This window comes from Narcine bancroftii, chromosome 3 (genome assembly GCF_036971445.1).
Source record: "Narcine bancroftii isolate sNarBan1 chromosome 3, sNarBan1.hap1, whole genome shotgun sequence".
Classification (NCBI taxonomy): Eukaryota; Metazoa; Chordata; class Chondrichthyes; order Torpediniformes; family Narcinidae; genus Narcine; species Narcine bancroftii.
Window position 1 is genome coordinate 18,743,642 of NC_091471.1, and position 22,757 is coordinate 18,766,398.

The 22,757-nt window shown below is 41.6% G+C and overlaps 1 protein-coding gene across 1 annotated transcript in view; it reads left to right on the forward strand.

Annotated features, from left to right (window-relative positions):
* Window positions 1–22,757, forward strand: part of suclg1 (succinate-CoA ligase GDP/ADP-forming subunit alph) — a 129,617-nt gene that overhangs the window by 81,390 nt on the left and 25,470 nt on the right. The window contains exon 8 of the mRNA XM_069923541.1: window positions 16,084–16,272. Within this exon, the coding sequence (XP_069779642.1) occupies window positions 16,084–16,272 (189 nt within the window). The remainder of the gene's footprint in view (window positions 1–16,083; window positions 16,273–22,757) is intronic.

The window sequence follows — 22,757 nt, forward strand, 5'->3', positions numbered from 1 at the left end:
CAGTTGTGCACTTTCTGTGATTACATTGGGAAATGCTTAAGGGGATGGAAGGGTGGATCTGGAGAGAAGAGCAGACCAAGGAGTCTCAAAGAGGCTGATTCCTGTGGGAAAACATTAGGGGTGAAAAGGATAAAGTGGGGCTGTTGGTGGGATTGCACTGAACTTGGCAGTGGTAACGCGTCCAATACACAGGTTAGTGGGCTGGGTGGAAAGTGAGGATGAAGGGACTCTGTCCTCCTTCTGCCTCCCGTGTTAGAAGAAAGTGGACCAAATTACTGATGAATTTCACAAGTTAGACCATGCCGAGACTAAAATAGTTCCATCAATATGAAAGTGAAAACTGAAGAAGGTCAAAATATTTTAGCTAAATGTCCATAAACCTTGTTAAGTTCCTATCTACATTTTGTAAATGAATTTCAGCAGTTTTTGTCCATGACAATCACATTCACTTCCTGGCATTTTAATTTATGGACTTTTCTATCTAAACCATTTGACAAAGGCTAGACCAATCCAGAAGTTAAAGTCAGGCATCCACAGTGTCTGGATAAGTGGCATTAAAAAGAGGCTTGGTTGTTGAAGTCAGAGGGTAGTGGTGGAGGAGTGTATTTCTGATTAGAGGTCATTGACCAATGGTGTTCCACAAGGATGACTTAAGTTGGCAGATAATGCGAAAATGAGTTGTAGACAGTAAGGAAAGGTTGTCAAAAGGATATTGCAGAATAGAGATCAGATGGAAATTTGGGCTGAAAATGACAGATGGATTTAATCTGGCCAAGTGTGAGGTGTTGGAAGGTCAAAAGCAAGAGGAAAGTATACAGTGAATGACAGCACCTTTGCCTTTGGGAGCATTGTTCAGAGGGATCTTGCTGCTCTAAAATACCACTAAAAGTGCACAGGGTGGTCAAACATCATACAGCCAGTTTGTTTCCATCAGTTGGGTTCAACTGGTTTTGACGATGATTCAAGAAGCAGATTCACCAAACCCTAACGGATGGGCAATAAATGTTGATGATGCAGAAAAATATCTTGTAAGTTAATAATAAATAACTGGTTAAAATACTTTAAAATATTAATTATTAAATTGTCCCTTAAGTTTTGCATTGTGGAATGGGCTGCCTGAAGAGGCAAATACAGTTTTGAAGTTTAAATGGCATGGACAGGAAAGGTTTAAAGTGATACGGGTTGAACATGGACATATAAGGCTTAGGACAAGTTTGACATGGACGTTGGGCCATAGGACCTGTTTTCATGCTGTATAACTTTTGATGATAAAAGCTGGGAAGTCAGGTTGCAGCTGTATGAAACTTTTGGTTCGGCCACATTCAGAGTGTTGTGTGCAATTCCGGTCGCTCGAATACAGATTGTGGAGGCTTAGGCGAGGGTGCAGAAGAGATTCACCAGGATGTTGCCAGGATTGGAGTATTAGCTATAAGGAAAAGTTGAATCAACTTGAACTGGTTCTTTTGGAATATCAGAGGATGAGGGGTGACCTGATAGAAGTGTGAAGGATGATCTGATAGAATTACTAAAAATTATGAGAGGCATAGCGAAGGTCAGAGTGACTTCCCCAGGGTGGAAATGTCAAGTACCAGGAATTTATTATCAAAGTAGAACGATAGAACATTACAGCACAGAAACAGGCCCTTCAAGTCTGTTCCAAACTAATATTCAGCCTCGTCTCACTGGCCTGCACCCAGTCCATAGCTCTCCATGCACCTTCCATTCATGTACCTGTCTAAATTATTTTTAAATGTTAAAATTGAGCCCGAGCTCACCACTTCAGCTGGCAGCTCATTCCAAACTCCCACCACTGTCTGTGTGAAGAAGTTCCCCCTAAACTTTTCCTCTTTCACCCTTAATCCGTGTTCTCTAGTTTGTATCACACCACCTACTTTCAGTAGAAAAAGCTTTCTTAAATTTACTCTGTTTATCTCCCTCATAATTTTAAATTCCTCTATCAAATCACCCCTCTTTTTCTATTCTCCAGGGATTAAAGTCCTAGCCTGTTTAACCTTTCCCTGTTACTCAGTTCCTGAAGTTCAGGTAATATTCTAGTAAATCTTCTTGCACGAAATACTCCAAATTTGGCCTATCCAGTGTCCTATACAACTTTAATATAACATCCCAACTCCTGTTCTCAGTATTATGATTTATGAAGGCCAATATACCAAAAGCTCTCATTGCAACCTTTTCTACCTGAGATGACACATTCAGGGAAATGGGATCTGTATTTGCAGATCCTTCTGTTCCACAACACTCATCAGTGTTCTACCATTTACTGTGTATCTCCTTTTTTGGCTTTTCATTTCAAAATGCAACACTCACATTTTTCTACATGAAATTCCATCTGCCATCTTTCAGCTCATTTTTCCAGCTCGTCCATATTTCTCTGCAAGCTTTGAAAGCCATCCTTGCTGTCCACAATGGCTGCAATCTTAGAGTCATTTGCAATCTTGCTGATCCAATTTATCATTATCATCCAGATCATTAACAAAAACACCAATGCCTAAGTTACACTACTAGTCACAGGCCTTCAGTCTAAAAATCAATCATCCACTACCGCTCTCTGGCTTCTCCCACATAGCCAATGTCGAATCCAGTTTACTACCTCATCATGAATACTGAGCATCTGAACCTTCCTGACTAACCTCCCATGTGGGGCCTTGTCAAAGGCCTTACTAAAGTCCACGTAGACAACATCCACAGCCTTTCCTTCATCAACTTTCTTGGTAACCTCCTTGAAAATTTCAAAAAAATTGGTTAGTACATACATGACATCATGTCCAACTCTGAGATTCTTTTTTCTGTGAACCAGACGAAATTTCCTTTATTGATAATGTAAACTGTATTCAAAGAGGGAAAGAACTAAACAAACTGACTGCAAGTGCAGACAGGAACATATGAAGTAGGAACAGGAGTAGGCCAAAGATGGCCCATCGAGCCTGCTCCGCCATTCAATACGATCATGGCTGATCTAATTTATGGCCTAACTCCACCTACCTGCCTTCTCCCCATGTCCCCTAATTCCTCTATCACCTCATTCGGCCCATCGAGCCAGCTCCGCCATTCAATACGATCATGGCTGATCTAATTTATGGCCTAACTCCACCTACCTGCCTTCTCCCCATGTCCCCTAATTCCTCTATCACCTCATTCGGCCCATAGAGCCTGCTCCGCCATTCAATACGATCATGGCTGATCTAATTTATGGCCTAACTCCACCTACCTGCCTTCTCCCCATGTCCCCTAATTCCTCTATCACCTCATTCGGCCCATAGAGCCTGCTCCGCCATTCAATACGATCATGGCTGATCTAATTTATGGCCTAACTCCACCTACCTGCCTTCTCCCCATGTCCCCTAATTCCTCTATCACCTCATTCGGCCCATAGAGCCTGCTCCGCTATTCAATACGATCATGGCTGATCTAATTTATGGCCTAACTCCACCTACCTGCCTTCTCCCCATGTCCCCTAATTCCTCTATCACCTCATTCGGCCCATAGAGCCTGCTCCGCCATTCAATACGATCATGGCTGATCTAATTTATGGCCTAACTCCACCTACCTGCCTTCTCCCCATGTCCCCTAATTCCTCTATCACCTCATTCGGCCCATAGAGCCTGCTCCGCCATTCAATACGATCATGGCTGATCTAATTTATGGCCTAACTCCACCTACCTGCCTTCTCCCCATGTCCCCTAATTCCTCTATCACCTCATTCGGCCCATCGAGCCTGCTCCGCCATTCAATACGATCATGGCTGATCTAATTTATGGCCTAACTCCACCTACCTGCCTTCTCCCCATGTCCCCTAATTCCTCTATCACCTCATTCGGCCCATCGAGCCTGCTCCGCTATTCAATACGATCATGGCTGATCTAATTTATGGCCTAACTCCACCTACCTGCCTTCTCCCCATGTCCCCTAATTCCTCTATCACCTCATTCGGCCCATCGAGCCTGCTCCGCTATTCAATACGATCATGGCTGATCTAATTTATGGCCTAACTCCACCTACCTGCCTTCTCCACATGTCCCCTAATTCCTCTATCACTTCATTCGGCCCATCGAGCCTGCTCCGCTATTCAATACGATCATGGCTGATCTAATTTATGGCCTAACTCCACCTACCTGCCTTCTCCCCATGTCCCCTAATTCCTCTATCATGTAAAAATTTATCTAACTAAATTTTTAATATGTTTAATGAGGCAGCCTCAACCACTTCCCTGGATAGAGAATTCCAAACATTCACTACTCTCTGGGAAGAACTATTTTTCCTCATCTCTGTCCTAAATCTACTCCCCCGAATCTTGAGACTGTGTCCTCTCGTTTTAGTTTCCCCGGCCAGTTCCAAAAACCTTCCTACATCTATCCTATCCATACCCTTTATAATCCTATATGTTTCTATAAGATCTCCTCTCATTCTTCTGAACTCGAGCGAATATAATCCTAGATGATTTAATCTTTCATCATGTCAACCCCTTCATCCCAGGGATCAACCTAGTAAACCTCCTCTGGACCATCTCCAAAGCCAGTATATCCTTCCTCAAATATGGAGACCAGAACTGGACACAGTACTCCAGGTGCGGTCTCACCAGTACCTTATACAGTTGCAACATTACCTCCCTACTCCTGAATTCAATTCCTCTAGCGATGAAGGCCAACATTTCATTTGCCTTCTTAATAACCTGCTGCACCTGCAACCTAACTTTTTGCGATTCATTCACAAGCCCTCCCAAGTCCCTCTGCACAACAGCATGCTGTAGTTTTTCACCCTTTAAATAATATTCAGCTCTTTTGTTTTTCTTGCCAAAGTGGATAACCTCACACTTACTAACATTGTACTCCATCTGCCAGACCTTTGCCCACTCATCCAGCTTAACTATATCCCTCTGCAGACTCTCCACATCCTCATTACAATTCGCTTTTCCACTCAATTTGGTGTCATCCACAAACTTGGCCACACCACAATTTGTCCCCTCTTCCAAGTCATCAATGTAAATGATGAACAGTTGTGGGCCTAACACCGACCCCTGCGGCACCCCACTTACCACTCTCTGCCAACCTGAAAAACTCCCATTTATTCCGACTCTCTGCCTCCTGTCAGACAACCAATTTTCAATCCAGGCCAATAAACCCCCGAAGTCCACTTTCCTGTAACTTACTGAGAAATCTCTTGTGCGGCACCTTATCAAACGCTTTCTGGAAATCCAAATATACAACATCAACCTGTTCCCCTCTATCCACCGCACCCATTATATCCTCAAAGAATCCTAACAAGTTTGTCAAACAAGATCTTCCCTTCCTAAAACCATGCTGCGTCTGTCTGATTGCACCCTTACGTTCCAAAAGTTTCACTATTTCATCTTTAATGACGGCTTCAAGCTTTTTTCCAACTACAGACGTCAAGCTAATTGGCCGATAATTTCCAGTCTTCTGCCTACATCCCTTCTTAAAAAGTGGCGTGACATTTGCTGTCTTCCAGACTGCCGGGACCTGCCCAGAATCCAAGGAATTTTGGTATATGACCACCAATGCATCAACTATAACTTCTGCCATTTCCTTCAGAACCCTTGGATGCATATCATCAGGACCAGGTGATTTGTCTGGCTTTAGTCCCATTAGTTTCTCCATCACTACTTCCTTTGTAACAACTATTTTATCAAGGCCCTCCCCAACATTCGCATCCTTAACTCCGCACTTGGGCATGCTGGACGTGTCTTCCACCGTGAAGACTGACACAAAATATTTGTTTAATGCCTTGGCCATGTCCTCATTTTTTGCTACCAGTTTTCCTTTCTCATCCTCCAAGGGTCCTATGTTAACTCTGGCCACTCTCTTCCATTTTATATCTTTATAAAATTTTTTGCGTTCTGTTTTTATATTTTGTGCCAATTTACTTTCATAATCCTTTTTCCCATTATTACCCGCTTTGTAACCCCTTGTTGTCTCTTAAAGTTATCCCAATTTTCCAGTTTCCCACTACTCTTTGCAGCCTTGTACACCTGCGCCTTCAATTTTATACTCTTCTTTATTTCCTTTGTTAACAACAGTTGATTTTTCCCTCCCTTGCTGCCCTTTTTCCTGACCGGAATATATTTTTGTTGAGCATTACAAAATATTTCTTTGAAAATCTTCCACTGTTCCTCAACTGTTTCATCAATTAGCCTGTGCTCCCAGTCCACTCTGCCCAATTCCTCCCTCATCCTATGGTAGTCATCCCTGTTTAAACATAATATATTAGTTTTAGATCTAACTCTTTCCCCTTCCATCTGAATGAGAAATTCAGTCATACTATGATCGCTATTTCCCAGATGGTCTCTGACTATTACATCATTTACTCTACCTATCTCATTGCACAACACTAGATCCAGGAGAGCATTTTCTCTTGTGGGTTCCTTCACATGCTGCTCAAGAAAGCTATCGTGGATGCATTCTATGAAGTCCTCTTCCAGACTCCCACGACCAACTTGATTTTCCCAATCTATGTGGAAGTTAAAGTCCCCCATGACGACTACCGTATCATTATTACATGCCTCACTTATCTCTCTATTTATTTCCTGTGCCACTAAACTATTGTTATTTGGTGGGCGATAGATAACACCCACCAATATTTTTTTCCCTTTGTTATTCTTTATCTCTACCCAAATGGACTCAACATTATGCTCTTTAGATCTTGTATCATCCCTCACTACTGCCTGGAGCTCATCTTTGATTAAGAGTGCAACTCCACCTCCCTTACCATCCTGTCTATCTCTTTGCACCACCTGATACCCTTGAAAGTTTAATTCCCATTTAGGGTCACCTTGTAGCCATGTTTCCGTGATGGCGACCAAATCATAGGCATGGGTACCGATTTGCGCCTCAAGTTCACTAACCTTATTTCTAATACTGCGGGCGTTCAGATAAAGTGCCCTTATTCTCTTTGTCCTTTTAATATCTAGTGACTTCTGTAACCTTTTCTTTTGATTTTTCTGCCCACTGTTTTTCTTTGTAATTTTCTTAACACTAACATTGACCCGAAAACTCACTGCACCATCTGATTTTTTTACTTTTCTCCTCCCAACATTACTTTTCCTATTTTACTTTTCCTGGCCATTACTTTATCTTCCCTACCCTTTTCCCTATCACTCTGGTTCCCATACCCCTGCCAAATTAGATGAAGGAATAAATATACAGTAATAAATAACAAGCAAAAATCAAATCCTTAAATGAGTCCCTGAACGAGCCTATTGTTCAGGAGTTCGATAGATTAGGGTTAGCAACTCTTCCTGAACCTGGAGGTACGAGTCCTGTGGCACCTGTACCTCCTTACTGCTGGCAGCAGTGAGAACGGAGCATGTCCTGGGTGTGTGGATCCTTGATAATTGATGCTGCTCTCCCAACAGCAACGTTCCATGTAGATTTTCTCGAGGGTGGGGAGAATTTTTCCCATGATGTACTGGGCTGAGCCCTCTACCTTTTTTTTGCTCAGAGATATTGGTGCCCACGTGCAAGGCCATGATGCAGCCAGTCAGCATATATTCCACTGCATATCTATCTGAAGAAGTAGAGATGCTGCCATGTCTTTGTGTAGAGCTGTAAAGCTATTATTTCTCTTGAATAATTCTTTGTACAGATGTGATGTGCAATAGATACTGAGGATTTGATGCTGGCACACTGAAGATTGTTGCTGGTACAAAGGCCAGATGGTAGCTCTGAATATAACATTAATCTTGGTGGCTGCCACTTCTCTCTGTAGACTTGAATTTGAACATAGTCCAAAGGAACAAGATGTTGATTTCCTTTTCAGTCTGACAGCTCTTGTGACACCAAAAAGAGTGGTTTCAGGCATTGTAAACACAGCACATTGGGGATGTTCAGGTTTGGCAGATGCTTGCCAGGGGAATTTGATTTGAGACAGTTTTGTTGAAATTTCCTTATGATGTCTGTGCACATAGAGTTCCCATGCTTTCTTAAGTGTTTGTTTTGGTCCTTAACATCTAATAAACCAACAGCAACATTTTTGTCAGCTCCCCAACCCTCGCCTTTTGCCTGGAGACATGGAATTACAGATAAGTCTCTTGTATTCCCCTGCTCGATGCTGTGTTCCCATTGGGGGTTTCTTCGGCAAGTCAATCTGGTGAGAAAACTGAAGGGCAATTGCCAATGTGTGTTGCTGAAGTCCAGAAACAAATCCATAAAGTCCCGTATTTGTCAGCATGTAAGATAGCATTTGAATCTTTAAAATACCACCCCAAAACCAGGGGTTGTCTTGTATGCCATGTATAAAATCTGGACATTAATATCCTGTGATTTAGACTGTACCCTAATGCAATGGAGAACAGCTACGGTCCTACCGCTAAATATTTTTCTACCTAAACTTGCGTTTGGGAAGCTGGGTTAATAGTAATGGTGTAGTTGCTGTGTAGCGGGCCGAACAGGCGCACAGCACGGTATTACGAACCGTCGCCGGCACGACTCTTCAGCAAACGTGTAGAGCCTCAGGCCAGACCGCTAGGTACTCAACTGGTTAATGAACCGCACGCTGCATGCTGAATAACGGCACGTTGGTTTGCTGTGCCTCCTTCTAGAGGACGCGGGGGCCCCACTCTGTTTATTTTAAACCTGCCAGCCCTGTGGATCAGCGGCAAATACATAGTGACGTCGCCACCCCGTCCTGTGGAGCCCGGGACGGGAGGAATATAAAAGAAGCATGTAAAACTCAAATAAACAGTCTTGTGTTGCCTAGCCTGGTGTACGTGTGTTAAACCTGTCTAACATACCTTAAAATAACAGATTAGCACAGAAAGCTAACAGCCACTATTTGCAACAGCTGACAAACAGTAAACAATCAGCCAGGTTACCAGAGTGCGTTCTGCTTACACTGCCTGGTCAGGCCCAATCACAATAAATCTTGCAGTGACTTGTTACTGGTACTTTGAAACTTTTAAAGACAGGGTTTCTTGGCAAGGCTCCAGTTTTCACTAATGCGCAATGAGAGGAGGCACTGCACACTGGCTGATTCTGGAGAAGAACATAGCAGACGTGGTCCATGAGCAACAACAAAATGGATACATTGTATCAAGAGATAAAATTGGTGTTTGTGCACTTATTTGGGCTAAAGACAACCAAGAACACAGCAAAGACTCCAAAGCCACTGCTTCAAGGTATAGTTCTTTTATGGAAAGAAACGATCTAATACTGAGGCAAAAGTTAAAATAGTACAGATATTACCAATAGATCTTGACATTACAATTACAAATTCCCTTTTTCAATCTTTTTTATTGGTTTTTTATAATAAATACAGTACAATGAAGAAAAGGGAACAAAACTGAAAATATATCACATGTATATGTTTCAAGATAAAACTTCAAACAGTGTAAACTCGGTCCCTCCTCCATGGCACTGGATGAAGACAGAAAAGTCATTTAAAAAAATGAGATATATATAAGTCTGATACAGTGAGTGTAGCTCAAAACCGAAATTTTAAGTGGAATTTCTGGGGTTGTCTTTATATGCTGCTACACACACCAAGTAATGATTGTGCATTTAATATGTTGCTGTGTTTTGGAGAAACTCTTGATGTGTAGCATGGTGGTACAGCAGTTGGTTTGATTCTGACATCGAGTCTTGTCTCTGTGGAGTATGTATGTTCTCTCTGGCCCTGTGAGTTTTTTCCAGCTGCTTAACTTTTCGCCCAAAGGTATTCAGTACATTAAATGTTGACCAGTGCATAGATAAATGGGAAGGATAAGGGGAATTGATCGGTATGAGAGAGAATAAATTTCAGTCCTGCAGGAAAATGGGAATGAGGCTCTTGGGAATGATCTTCCTCTCCCTCCCCCTTCCCCCTTCTCCTCTAATAAGCAAAATATAACCTCTGCTACAGGTTAGTGAACTTTAGTTCTTCACCCACCACTCTCTGTGCAAAAAAAAAGATAGATCTCTCATCTCCCCTAATCTTTTCTCCACTCCCTTTAAACAGATGTCCCTTGGTATTTGCTATTGTCACCCTGGGAAAAAGGTGCTGGCTATTTACCATTATCTATGCCCCTCATAATCTAGTGTACCTCTATTAAGTCACCTCTCATTGTCTGTCGTTCCAAAGAGAAAAGCCCTAGCTCGGTCAACCTTGCTTCACAAGTCAATCCAGGCAACATGCAGGTAAATCTCCTCTGCATCCTCTCCCCTTCCTGTAATGAGATGACCAGAACTGAACTCAATACTCTCAAATGTGGTTGAACCAGGGTTTTATCAAGCAGAAACATTACCTCATAGCTCTTGAACTCAATCACCTAATAAACCTGTGGAGCAACTTTGTGGAATCTGTGGACCTGGATTCCAAGATCCCTTTATTCCTTCACACTATTGAAAATCCTGCTATTAACCACATCCGCCCTTAAGTTCGTCATTTCACACTTGCAGTCAATTTGCTTTAGATCTGGATCTGCTTGTTGTGCTGTGCTCTAGGGAGTTTAAAGAGGCAGACCCCTATCATCAAAACTGCCTGGGATAACACCAGCTCCAGAATACAGCATCCGATCTTCGGGCAAGGCTGGAAGAGCACAGAATTTGCTGAAAAGCTGTTCCACTGCTCCAGCTTATTTTATTCCACACTATCAATAAAAGTTCAACATTGGACCTGGCAGCCATTAACCCCTTGGACTCCACGTCCCTGTTTTCATGGACGACTGACCAGCGCATATACTCTTACCAGCATGCACATGTACTCCATGTCCACAGGGCTGATTTTATACCCAACCACCAGCTAGTTCATACTGCAGTTTACCCATAGACCCATTCTGAGTATATATTATGAAAGGTTAAAAAATGGTTGTACTCCAAAGGTTAACTAAGAAATACTAGCTTGCATTCAGCCTGATAATTCCTGGCTAAACTATCAGTAAAATTAATTGCACGAAGATCCCAAGAGGAGAGAGCACTCTGCTCTGCCATGTTGCCTTTTTTTTTCCCTTCTGAGAAGCAGAAGTAATTCTCGGCAGCCATGATGTTCTTGGTTAATGTGATTGGTGATAACTGGTCAATTTGAAGGATTGGTGAAGAACAGGAGTTCTTTCATAGCCAACCTTTTTGATGGTGTGGGTCTATTTGCCCCTTGTTGGTGAGAGCTGAATTTCCCTTCTTTCTATCAGTTTCACTGCCAAGATTTCTTCCAACAATGCCCATCCACCCATATCTCAACCTTATAGTACCTTTAGGATCAGGTGATCAGGCATTAATGTATTCAAGAATCAGTTTAGATCAGTGGGTCTCAACCCTAAGCCCCACTTTAAATTTAAAAAAACGTATGCCCTACCATTAGCAGAAAAAAGTTATATATTCAAAAGAAGTTTTAATTAAATCATTTACTGCAAGTGTATTTCAATGTAATTGCCGTCAGGAATACATTGGAGCACATATTGGTATTGGGAGCATTGCTGTTTGTCATATATATTAATGATCTGGAGGATGGGGCAGTAAATTGGATTAGTAAATATGCAGATGATAATAAAATAGGGTGAATTGTGGATAATGAAGAGAGTTCTCAAAGATTGCAGAGGGATTTAAACTGCTTCGAGGAGTGGGCAGAAAGATGGCAGATGGAGTTTAATGCTGATAAGTGTGAGGTGCTTCATTTTGGAAAGAATAATCAAAGCAAAACATATGTGGCTTTGAAGACTGCAGTGGAGCAGAAAGATCTAGGAATAACGGTGCTTTGTTCCCTGAAGGTAGGAGCGCATGTGGATAGGGTGGTGAAGAAGGCCTTTCGTATGCTTCCTTATATAAATCAGTGCATAGAATATAGAAATTGGGAAGTAATGATGAAACTGTACAAGGCATTGGTGAGGCCAAATTTAGAGTACTGTTTGCAGTTCTGGTCACCGATTTATAGGAAGGATATTAACAAGATAGAGAGAGAGTGCAGAGAAGATTTACAAAAATGTTGCCTGGGTTTCAGCATCTGGAATACAAGGAAAGATTGAGCAAATTGGGTTTTTATTCCTTGGAACATAGAAGGCTGAGAGGGGATTTGATAGAGGTGTTTAAGATAATGAGAGGGATAGATAGAGTTGATGTGGAAAGGCTTTTCCCATTGAGAGTAGGAGAGATGGATACAAGAGGTCATGGGTGGAGAGTTGATGGGCAAAGGTTTAGGAGTAACATGAGGGGGAACTTCTTTACTCAGAAAGTGGTTACTGTGTGGAATGGGCTTCCGGGAAAGGTGGTGGAGGCAGGGTCAATTTTGTCATTTAAGAAAGAGTTGGATAGGTATATGGATGAGAGGGGGATGGAGGAATATGGGCAGAGTGCTGGTAAGTGGGATTAGAGGAGGGTTCTTGGATCAGTGCAGACCAAAAGGGCCAAATTGGCCTGTTTCCATTCTGTAATTGTTATATGGTTATATTTCATATTCAGTTACTACTTCAATATGTCGACCATCTCAAACACACATTCAACAATTGTCCTCACTTCAGTGTGAACCTTGCTCCTGTCACTGGCTGGAGATTTTTTAGATTCAAGAGACTAATTATGTTAGTTTCAACCTTAAATCTCCACATTTTGCAATTTCCAGTCAGTTTCTCTTAGCTTGTAGCAAATCACTAACCACTTAAGCCACATTCTACTAAATAAGACGATGAAAAATGTATCAATAGTTTCCTTGCTAAAGTAGTTGCGTTTGGGTATTTCTTTTCAATCTCGTTAGACAGCCACGTCATAGTTCCTTTCACTTTGAACAAAGTTTTCACAGATTCATCATGTTGCAACTCAGATAACTCCTCGTGGTATTGCACTGGAACTTCAGGTAAGTCCACCAGCAATGGCTGAGTTAACCAAGAGGGAAAATCCATTGCTTTTAAATCACAAAATCTATCGTTGAAGTCAGTAGCCAACATTTACAATGATGTTTGTAGCAGCATTAGTTACCTCACACTTAGTCAACCAATAGAATTTACTGAAATTTCTTGCAAAAATATTCCTTTGGCATAATTCTAGAAGTGTCATAAATCCAAATATCAATGTGTCATATTTGCTACTTGGAGTTGCTTGTTCATTGTACTTAGTTTCCCAAAAATGTCCATCAAGTAACTCACATAAACTTTGCCATCTGTTGTTAGCAAGAGCTTCATTTCAGACTTGTCCTTCAAAAGCTCGCTGAGGAGATCAAACTGTTTCATACACCTTTTGAAACAGTTTCCTTTTGTCAACCACCTTACTTCAGTGTGAAGCAATAATCTCACGTTCTCCATTTTTCTCGACACCAAACATTAAAAACAGATTTGATATTTGCTTTGTGGGCATTGATACACTTGATCACAGAATGCAGTATCTCGTGTAGAACAGGGGAAACTTTCTTGACAACTAAGTTATCTTGGTGGATAACACAATGCACAACCAACATGTTTGGATGGTCATCCTTCATTAATTTTAAACATCCTGATTTTTACCCATCATAGCAGGTGCACCATCTGAAGCACAAGATACAATGTTTCCTTTTGGTATTTCATTTTCATCCAAATAATTTTTGAGCTTGCTCTAGCTATCAACTGCATTAGTGGTTGTTTTTAAATAATTCTCAAATCAACATCTTTTCTTGAAACACTTGCTGATCAATATATCTCATTTACGCTAATAACAGAGCCTCTCTGTCCCCTATGGTAGATTCATCGTTGCATGGAAAACTTTTGTGATTTCAACTTATCAATAAGCTGTTTTTCAACATCTTGACCCCTGTCATCTATTCTGTTCAACCTTTTGCAGAGCCATTTTGAGAAACAATGATATTGCAGGTTTAATCAGTTCCTCCCCAATTGTATGATTCTTCCCATGTTTTGCTATCAACAGAGAAATTTCATAGCTAGCTTCAAGGGTACGATTCAGGGCTCTACTTTCCGCTGTGAATAATGAAGTGATTTTGATCTATTTTCAAACTTCTCTTTCAGTGATTCAAATTATTCCAATTTCAAATTGACATGGTTAGGATGTTTTACCCTCAAATGAGCTTCAGGACGGTCTGCTTTCATTTGATTCATTTGTCAAGTGTGGGCACTATAGTCAAAAAGGTGCATGTTCGTCGTGTACAGCAGGTATAAACCCAAACTTCAAGAACTCCACTGAATATTTACAAATCTTTTGCTTGCTGGGTCTGCTCATTTTGAATAAACAACAAATCGAGCTTCCTGAAATAGATTGATACAACAGTACGAGCTCCCTGAAACAGATTAATCAATATTTTATTATGTCTTGGAATTGAAAAATGTAATAAAAGTAATGATCGAATCAAAGGAAGAATACTGACCTAAAACAAGAAAAAAACACTAGTGAGATTTCTGACATTTTTTTCTTGCAGAGAATGCATCAAAACTTCACTAGCCTTTTGGGGTCCCTTTTCCAATTTTGGCGTCTCCCTCAGGCTGGTGCCTGGGGCGAGCACCCCCCCCCCCCCCACCCCATCAATATGCTAGTGCACAAAGATGCATACAGATACAGGTTTTACTCATTACTGAATTGAAAAAGTAATGGGGTATGGACAGAGACATGATTGTTGAGATCATTTGGAATCCTTGTCGCCGCTGAGATCATTTGGAATGGATGATAATAAGATGGGTCAGAAAAATTATAATTATAATGTTAACCAAGGATAACAACAGTTCAAATAAGAGAAACAACAGAGAAACCTCAGAAGAGCAAAAACGCATTAAGAAAATAAAAAGAACAAAGTGATTTTATTTGGAATTTACCACAATTGTTCTCCACTGACAGTGTTGCCAAGTCACATCTTTCACACCAACATAACGAGTTTATTTTTTCAAACCAACTTTTTAATTATTTCCTAAAATATTCATATGCCCCACTAAAATATTCCCACACTTGAGAATTTATGGTTTAGATCAGGAAGCAGGCTCCTGATCTATTCCACCTTATAATTTTTAAGATCAAGTCCTTGATGGCAAAGCTGTGATCTGGAGTAACCATTCTCGACAGGAGCTGTACGCCCCTTCCCCGGGGGCCCCAGCACGTTAAAGCGAGGAGTGGAGCCCAAATTAAAATCATAAAATTTGCTTCACAGGGAAGGGGACTCATAAACTTTGAGCAGAGTCCAAAGGGCTCCATAGCCAATAAAAATGATCTACACCATTATCACCCAGGAGCTGAACTTCTCAAATATCTCTTGGACAAAACTTTCCCTGACTCTCAAAAGTCATTTGACCTGTTCTTTTTGTTCCCTTAATCCAAGATACTTTTTAATTTGCTTTTTCTTATTTGATGGCAATTCTTTTGGAAAGGTTTGCATTTCATCAAATGTGATCATTATAACAACTTTTCCCTAATGCTTAATGGGATCCATTTCAAATGTTCTTCTGTGACCTTGGATTTCATTCTGTTGTTGCGTATAAATGACAATTGTCCATTCTATCCTAAGATGGCCCAGGAATTTGAGCCTGGAAAAATAAGGATAATCTTTGGTCATTGAAAGATGTGTAACTTCAGATTATATAATTCACAAATATAAATGAGTAAGAGAGAACTCCTCCATCTTTCTCTTTAATTTTATTATTGCACTACCCTCTATACTTAAGTAAAACACGAAAGTCTGCAGACTCTGAAGTAAAAACACAAAGCTCGTGAAATTCAGCTGTCAAACAGTGCACTTTATAATAGCAAAGAAAAAGATACATAACCAATGTTTCAGGCTTGAGCCCTTCATCAAAGTAAGTATCATACCTTGATGAAGGGCACAAGCCCAAAACTTTGGTTATGTATCTTTATCTTTACTGTATAAAGTGCATTATTTGACCTGCTAAGTTTCTCCAGCATTGTGTTTTTACTTAAGTAGGAGTTGACCTTCCTGGATAGCAGAAGGAACAAAGCTTTTAATTTATTTTGGTACACATGATGATAAACAGTTCAGTTCAAAACCCCAGAACTATGCATGGGCTTGACTAGATAATGAACCATGGCAAGTTTCCTTCCCCCAAATAATAATAAATCAGCTGGAGATTTTTAAATGGTAATGTTATCTCCATGTTTTTTTATTTTATATTTACAATCCAGTAAAATATGATTTGTTATTCATGTATACTATTTCTTGTTTTATTAGGGGCCTAATGCCAAACCAGTTGTGTCATTCATTGCTGGACTTACTGCGCCCCCAGGGCGGAGAATGGGTCACGCTGGTGCCATCGTCGCTGGAGGTAAAGGTGGAGCCAAAGAAAAGATTGCTGCTCTTCAGCAGGCTGGTGTTGTCATCAGCATGTCTCCTGCCCAGCTGGGCTGCACTATACAAAAGGTAAACTTTCGTTTAAGGTCCAGAGTTTACCGAGTGTACGACTTGAGCATTGGATGTATTCTAACGTACAATAAAACCCCTGATACCTGGAATTCAAGCAAACGGCAGCCTCAAGCAACCAGCAAAAAAAATAATAAGGAAAATAAATAAAAAGATTAAAATAAATACGATAAAATAATGGATAAAAATATACGCAAGTTTAAAATTGTGAAAATCAATGTTCTCTGAACTAACAGACGTTTGGTGACGATGGGAGCAAATGTCAGCCAGCAGAGTGCCTTGTTCAGGCTTCGCTCCTAACAGGTGTTGGAATAAAGTTGTGTGAAACAGCAATGGCGTCGCCCAGGATGAAGAGCTGGTTGATGCTGCGCGCCGTTCGGGTGACTCTCTTAGAGTGTCTCCTTATCCCTGCTTAGTCAGCGTCGGCCAAGTCAGAGACTTTAACTGTGAACTAGGGGGGAGTGGAGTTAATTAGGTATACTTTGATTGTTTGTCTTTTGGACTTCTTCGTGGAGGGGGAGGAACCTGCAGATGCACCGGTAGTTAAATATTTTCAAAGAATGATTGAAAATAAAGTAAAATGCTTTAAGGTTTAAATATTCATGCAAGTGAAGTTTGTTTAGTGTAAGTACAGTATAGTATTTTTGTATTTTAACCTGATAATTCAGGTGTATTAGTTTAGGCATTGTAAGATTAAGTCTCAAGCAATCGGAAAATACACTTATCACCAATCTATCCTGGGTGATACCAGCTCCACATAGGTGCTGGGTATCAGGGGTTTCACTGTATGTAAGATCTGCAATTTTAACTTTGCTTAAGCTGCTGTAAGTCAGATGTGCCTTTTACAGAGACTGGAGCCATAAATGTAAACAATCTTTATTCAGCACATGCAAATGGTTCACAAGTGGTTTAGTCTCTTGGGAGCGATGGGTCTCTGTAGATAATGGTGTTTGTTGAAGCAGTTGTCTTTGTTCTAGATTGAAGGACCTGTTCTTGAATTAAAGATTCAGATTTACAGAGTACATACATGACATCACATACACAACCCTAGGATTCTTTTTCCTGTAGGCCAGGCAGCATTATCACTTATTGCTAGTAAAAAAAATTGTACACAATGCACACACGTACACAAATGTGTAATATAGAGAGGAGAAAAAAAGAAAAACAACATAATCAATAAAGTGCATAAGTAAGAGTCCTTAAATGAGTCCCTGATGGAGTTTGTTGTTGAGAAGTCTGATAGTGGAGGGGGAGCAGCTGTTCCTGATCCTGGTGGTGCGAGTCTAGTGGCATCTCTACCTTTTTCCTGATGGTTGCAACAAGAGCAGAGTGTGTGCTTGGTGGTGTGGATCTTTGATGATTGCTGCTGCTTTCCAGCGACAACATTCCTTGAAGCTGTTCTTGTTGGTAGGAAGATGTTTGCCTGTGATGCCCTGGGCTATGTCCACTACCTTTTGCAGGGCTTTCTGCTCAGAGGTATTGGTGTCCACACATGGAAACATAGAAGATAGGAGCAGGAGTAGGTCACTCGACCCTTCGAGCCTGCTCCGTCATTCAACGAGATCATGGCTGATCTTAAAGTTCAGTAGCCCGTCCCCGCCTTCTCTCCGTAACCTTTAATACTGAAGAAATAGATCTAATTCCCTCTTAAATATATTTAATGAACCTGCCTCTACTGCCCTCTGTGGCAATGAATTCCACAGATTCACCACCCTCTGGGTCAAGAAATTCCTCCTCATCTCGGTCCTAAATGGTTTGCCTATTATCCTCAAACCATGGCCCCGGGTTCTGGATTTTCCCGTCATTGGAAACATCCCATCTGCATCCATTCTGTCCAGTCCTGCCAGAATTTTATAGGTCTCTATGAGATCCCCTCTCAATCTTCTAAACTCCAGCGAGTACAATCCCAATTTGCGCAATTTTTCCTCATAAGTCATTCCTGCCATTCCAGGTATCAGCCTGGTGAACCACCTCTGCACCCCCTCCATTGCAAGAACATCCTTCCTGAGATAAGGTGACCAAAACTGCAGACTTCTTGCACTGTTAGTTGAGACAAGAACTAAAGGGTGCGTGATAAGGGTGAGAAGTGAAATGTTTAAAGAGAACCTTAGAGGGACCTTCTTCACGCAGATAGTGGTGGGAGTGTGCAACGAGCTGCCAGCTGAAGTGGTGAAGGCGGGCTCAATTTTGACATTTCAGAAAAAAGTGGATAGGTGCATGGATCGGAGGTGTATGGAGGGATATGGAGGTCATTGGGACAAGGCAGAATGTTAGTTCAGCACATTCCAGATGAGCCAAAGAGTCTGTTTCTGTGTTGTAGTGTTCTGTGAAAAGCAAGCGATTGTTATTTGAGTTTCCAGCCACCTAACTGTTCGTGGACTGACATTTGTCCTGCCTTCTCTCTGCTTCCCAATGGTCAGCTGTTGCTGCTGTTAGAGGCTGAGTCCGTCAACTAAACTGAAGCATAGGATTAATTCAAACACTCTTTGAACACACTCATTCATGTATTTTCTTTCCCTTTAAAACTTCTCAAAACAATCAGTTGTAGTCGCACCAGGAACGCAGCAAATGAGAAAAACAACACAGAGTCGAAAATGAGTTGAACCAGATGAATTTAATAGAACTCTTTCACGCGTTTAAATCCCTCGGAACCCAATGACACTTGCGACTCCTTGGACCTTTATGACATCAGCCGCCAGGCTGTGGGCTTGCCCCGTACCCGGAGCTCTCACAGTCCGATCTGCCATGGACTTGCCCCGCAACTCCGTGAGTCAGTTTGCCTGTTGCATGGGTGAGCCATCACATATTCAAACCTTTGTGGACACCTTTAAACTTTAAGACAAAGAAATTCTGGAAGTAATTAATCATGGACAACAAACATTCAGAGGTCCTCACATCAAATCATGTGCCACGATGTAGTGATTGATGTTGTTTTGCAAGCAGAGCAGTAGATATCTCACATAGTGTAAGTAAGACGATACAAAAGTGCAGAGTTTGAACAGTCAGTTCAGAGCAAATGCAACAGAATTTTCCTCTTTTTGGGCTAATTCAGATCTATGATAACAGCAGGAAAGAAACTCCTTGAACTGGTGTGTGAATCTTCATCCTAATGAGAAGAGGGTGAAGAGACTGTGGCCAGAGCGGGATGACCCTGAATGCAGTGGGAGTTAGTCTGAGACGTGGAGGGAAGGGGGTATGCAAACTGGAATGGGTCAGCAAGTGGCCGGTAAGCTGGAGTTAATGAGATCCAAGACTAACCTCTTGAAGAACTTCATTGAAGTGGACATCAGAGCTATTGCCCAATAGATATTTAAGCCTGTCACTATATTCTCAACTCCAACAACATCTGAGCTTTCTCACATTCCATTCTTTAACACGATAGCCTCAGATTATATGACTTATTCATCTGTAGTCTCGTGTGATGTGTTCCTAAAAAAATTCAACTATGTCTGTCCAATTCCTTCCTTTATTTCAGACCCTTCCATTTATGTCTGGAATGCGTATGGGGCAATTTGTGTTGTGCTTGGTGTCTGCCCGACTTGATGAGTAGCTCTTGATGTGGTTACATCTACTGCAGCCACCTTGCGGCCTCTCTTGTGTTCTACATCCCTGGCCTTTGACATGTCACTGGGTCGGTGGTTGCCACTGTTGACCCAAGTCCAGGACCTCCTGGTAAGCCAAGCGCAGGTCTTCCTTGTGCATATACAGAAAAACTGGATCTTCCCACCTTGGGTTGTCTATCCTCAGAGTCTTCCTCATAAACCCATATAGGTTGGGCCCTACATACACATTCTTTTATGTTCTTGGTACCTGATTATTTCCTTCAGCTCTGCTTGCACACTTACTCCTGGTGTGTCTGACACCCAAGTCTCTTTTCAAGAACTCCCATATCAATTACAATACCAAATTAAAGTCAAGGAATGGAATTACATGAGAGCACATCCATGGGTTCTCCCCCTTGCTCCATTGCAAGCATTACTTCTGCATATGCAAAAGAAAACACTTTTGTAAATATAGTGCAATGAAAATCTCCCAAATTATGTATATGTACCACTCTGGTTTCCTGTTAAGTACCTCCCATACTACTGTGTCCTCATTAATTACACGTTACAAACATAGATGCCTGTCCTCAATTGCAAGTGCTCACTCAGCCAGAGACCCCATAAGACTCAGCTGCTCAGTGATGTCGGTAGCTGGGCTCTTCCACATAAAAGCAGGCTCGTACACAGGAAAATCCACCTCTCCAGCCCTCCACTGTGTTCAGTGCTATGTGGCGAAGCAGGGGTCAGTGGAGCAAACAGATCTCATTACGGGGTGCTCAATTTTTAAAAACGACTCACCCCTTTCCACTATTGGAGTTATTGGCCACATAATGGGTTATGACTATAATCCAGAAGGACACCCAAGCAGGCTCAGGACTGGTCAGTACTTGGAGACTACCTCGGAACACCGGGTGCTGTAGGTCTCTGTGATGAGCACTGGACAATGTGATGACTCAATGACTGCCTTACAGTAGACAAAAGTTAAGATTTTCATGTATGTTACACACGCCACTTTTTAAGAAGGGATGTAGGCAGAAGACTGCAAATTATCGGCCAATTAGCTTGACGTCCGTAGTTGGAAAAATGCTTGAAGCCGTCATTAAAGATGAAATAGTGAAACTTTTGGAACGTAAGGGTTCAATCAGGCAGACGCAGCATGGTTTTAGAAAGGGAAGATCTTGTTCGACAAACTTGTTAGGATTCTTTGAGGATATAATGGGTGCGGTGGATAGTGGGGAACAGGTTGATGTTGTATATTTGGATTTCCAGAAAGCGTTTGATAAGGTGCCGCACAAGAGACTTCTCAGTAAGTTACAGGAAAGTGGAGTCCGGGGAAGTCTATTGGCATGGATTGAAAATTGGTTGTCTGACAGGAGGCAGAGAGTCGGGATAAGTGGCAGTTTTTCAGGTTGGCAGAGAGTGGTAAGTGGGGTGCCGCAGGGGTCGGTGTTAGGCCCACAACTGTTCATCATTTACATTGATAACTTGGAGGAGGGGACAAAATGTGGTGTAGCCAAGTTTGCGGATGACACCAAATTGAGTGGAAGAGCAAATTGTAATGAGGATATGGAGAGTCTGCAGAGGGATATAGTTAAGCTGGATGAGTGGGCAAAGGTCTGGCAGATAGAGTACAATGTTAGTAAGTGTGAGGTTATCTACTTTGGGAAGAAAAATAAAAGAGCTGAATATTATTTAAAGGGTGAAAAACTACAGCATGCTGTTGTGCAGAGGGACTTGGGAGGGCTTGTGCATGAATCGCAAAAAGTTAGGTTGCAGGTGCAGCAGGTTATTAAGAAGGCAAATGGAATGTTGGCCTTCATCGCTAGAGGAATTGAATTCAGGAGTAGGGAGGTAATGTTGCAACTGTATAAGGTAATGGTGAGACCGCACCTGGAGTACTGTGTCCAGTTCTGGTCTCCATATTTGAGGAAGGATATACTGGCTTTGGAGACGGTCCAGAGGAGGTTTACTAGGTTGATCCCTGGGATGAAGGGGTTGACTTATGATGAAAGATTAAATCGTCTAGGATTGTATTCGCTCGAGTTCAGAAGAATGAGAGGAGATCTTATAGAAACATATAGGATTATGAAGGGCATGGATAGGATAGATGTAGGAAGGTTTTTTGAGCTGGCCGAGGAAACTAAAACGAGAGAACACAGTCTCAAGATTCGGGGGAGTAGATTTAGGACAGAGATGAGGAAAAATAGTAGTGAATGTTTGGAATTCTCTATCTAGGGAAGTGGTTGAGGCTGCCTCATTAAACACATTAAAAATTTGGTTAGATACATTTTTACATGATAGAGGAATTAGGGGATATGGGGAGAAGGCAGGTAGGTGGAGTTAGGTCATAAATTAGATAAGTCATGATCGTATTGAATGGCGGAGCAGGCTCGATGGGCCATTTTTGGCCTACTCCTGTTCCTACTTCCTATGTTCCTATGTTCTAAATGTAGCATTACATGACAATAATGGAACCTTTACTTTCACCTATTTACCTTTACCTAAGTAGATGTTTTGGCCTCGTTTGTCTGTACCAGGTTTTAAAATGTGCACAGATTAATGTGAATGAGATAATGTTTTTTTTTAAGAGAATGGAGGTTGCAAGACTACTTGTACAAGTAACTACCGTATATATCAGCATATAGGATGACCCCGGAATTTCCACCTAAAATTTGTATAAGACACCCACCCCACCCAAAAATTTGACAATTACTGCTGTTGAAAGCAAATCACAATCACCCTGTAAAGGTTTTCATTTTATTAACATATTTTAAAATAAACCACCGTTTGGTCCTATAACAGGCTGTTTGAAGCCTTGTACAGAGCCAGCGGCAGTTGGACTAGGTGGATGAACCACACGGGGGAGCACTGAGACTTGGTTGATAACGAATGGGACATGCATGAGATTGTGTGGAGCCAGCAGGAAGATGGCAGATGAACCAC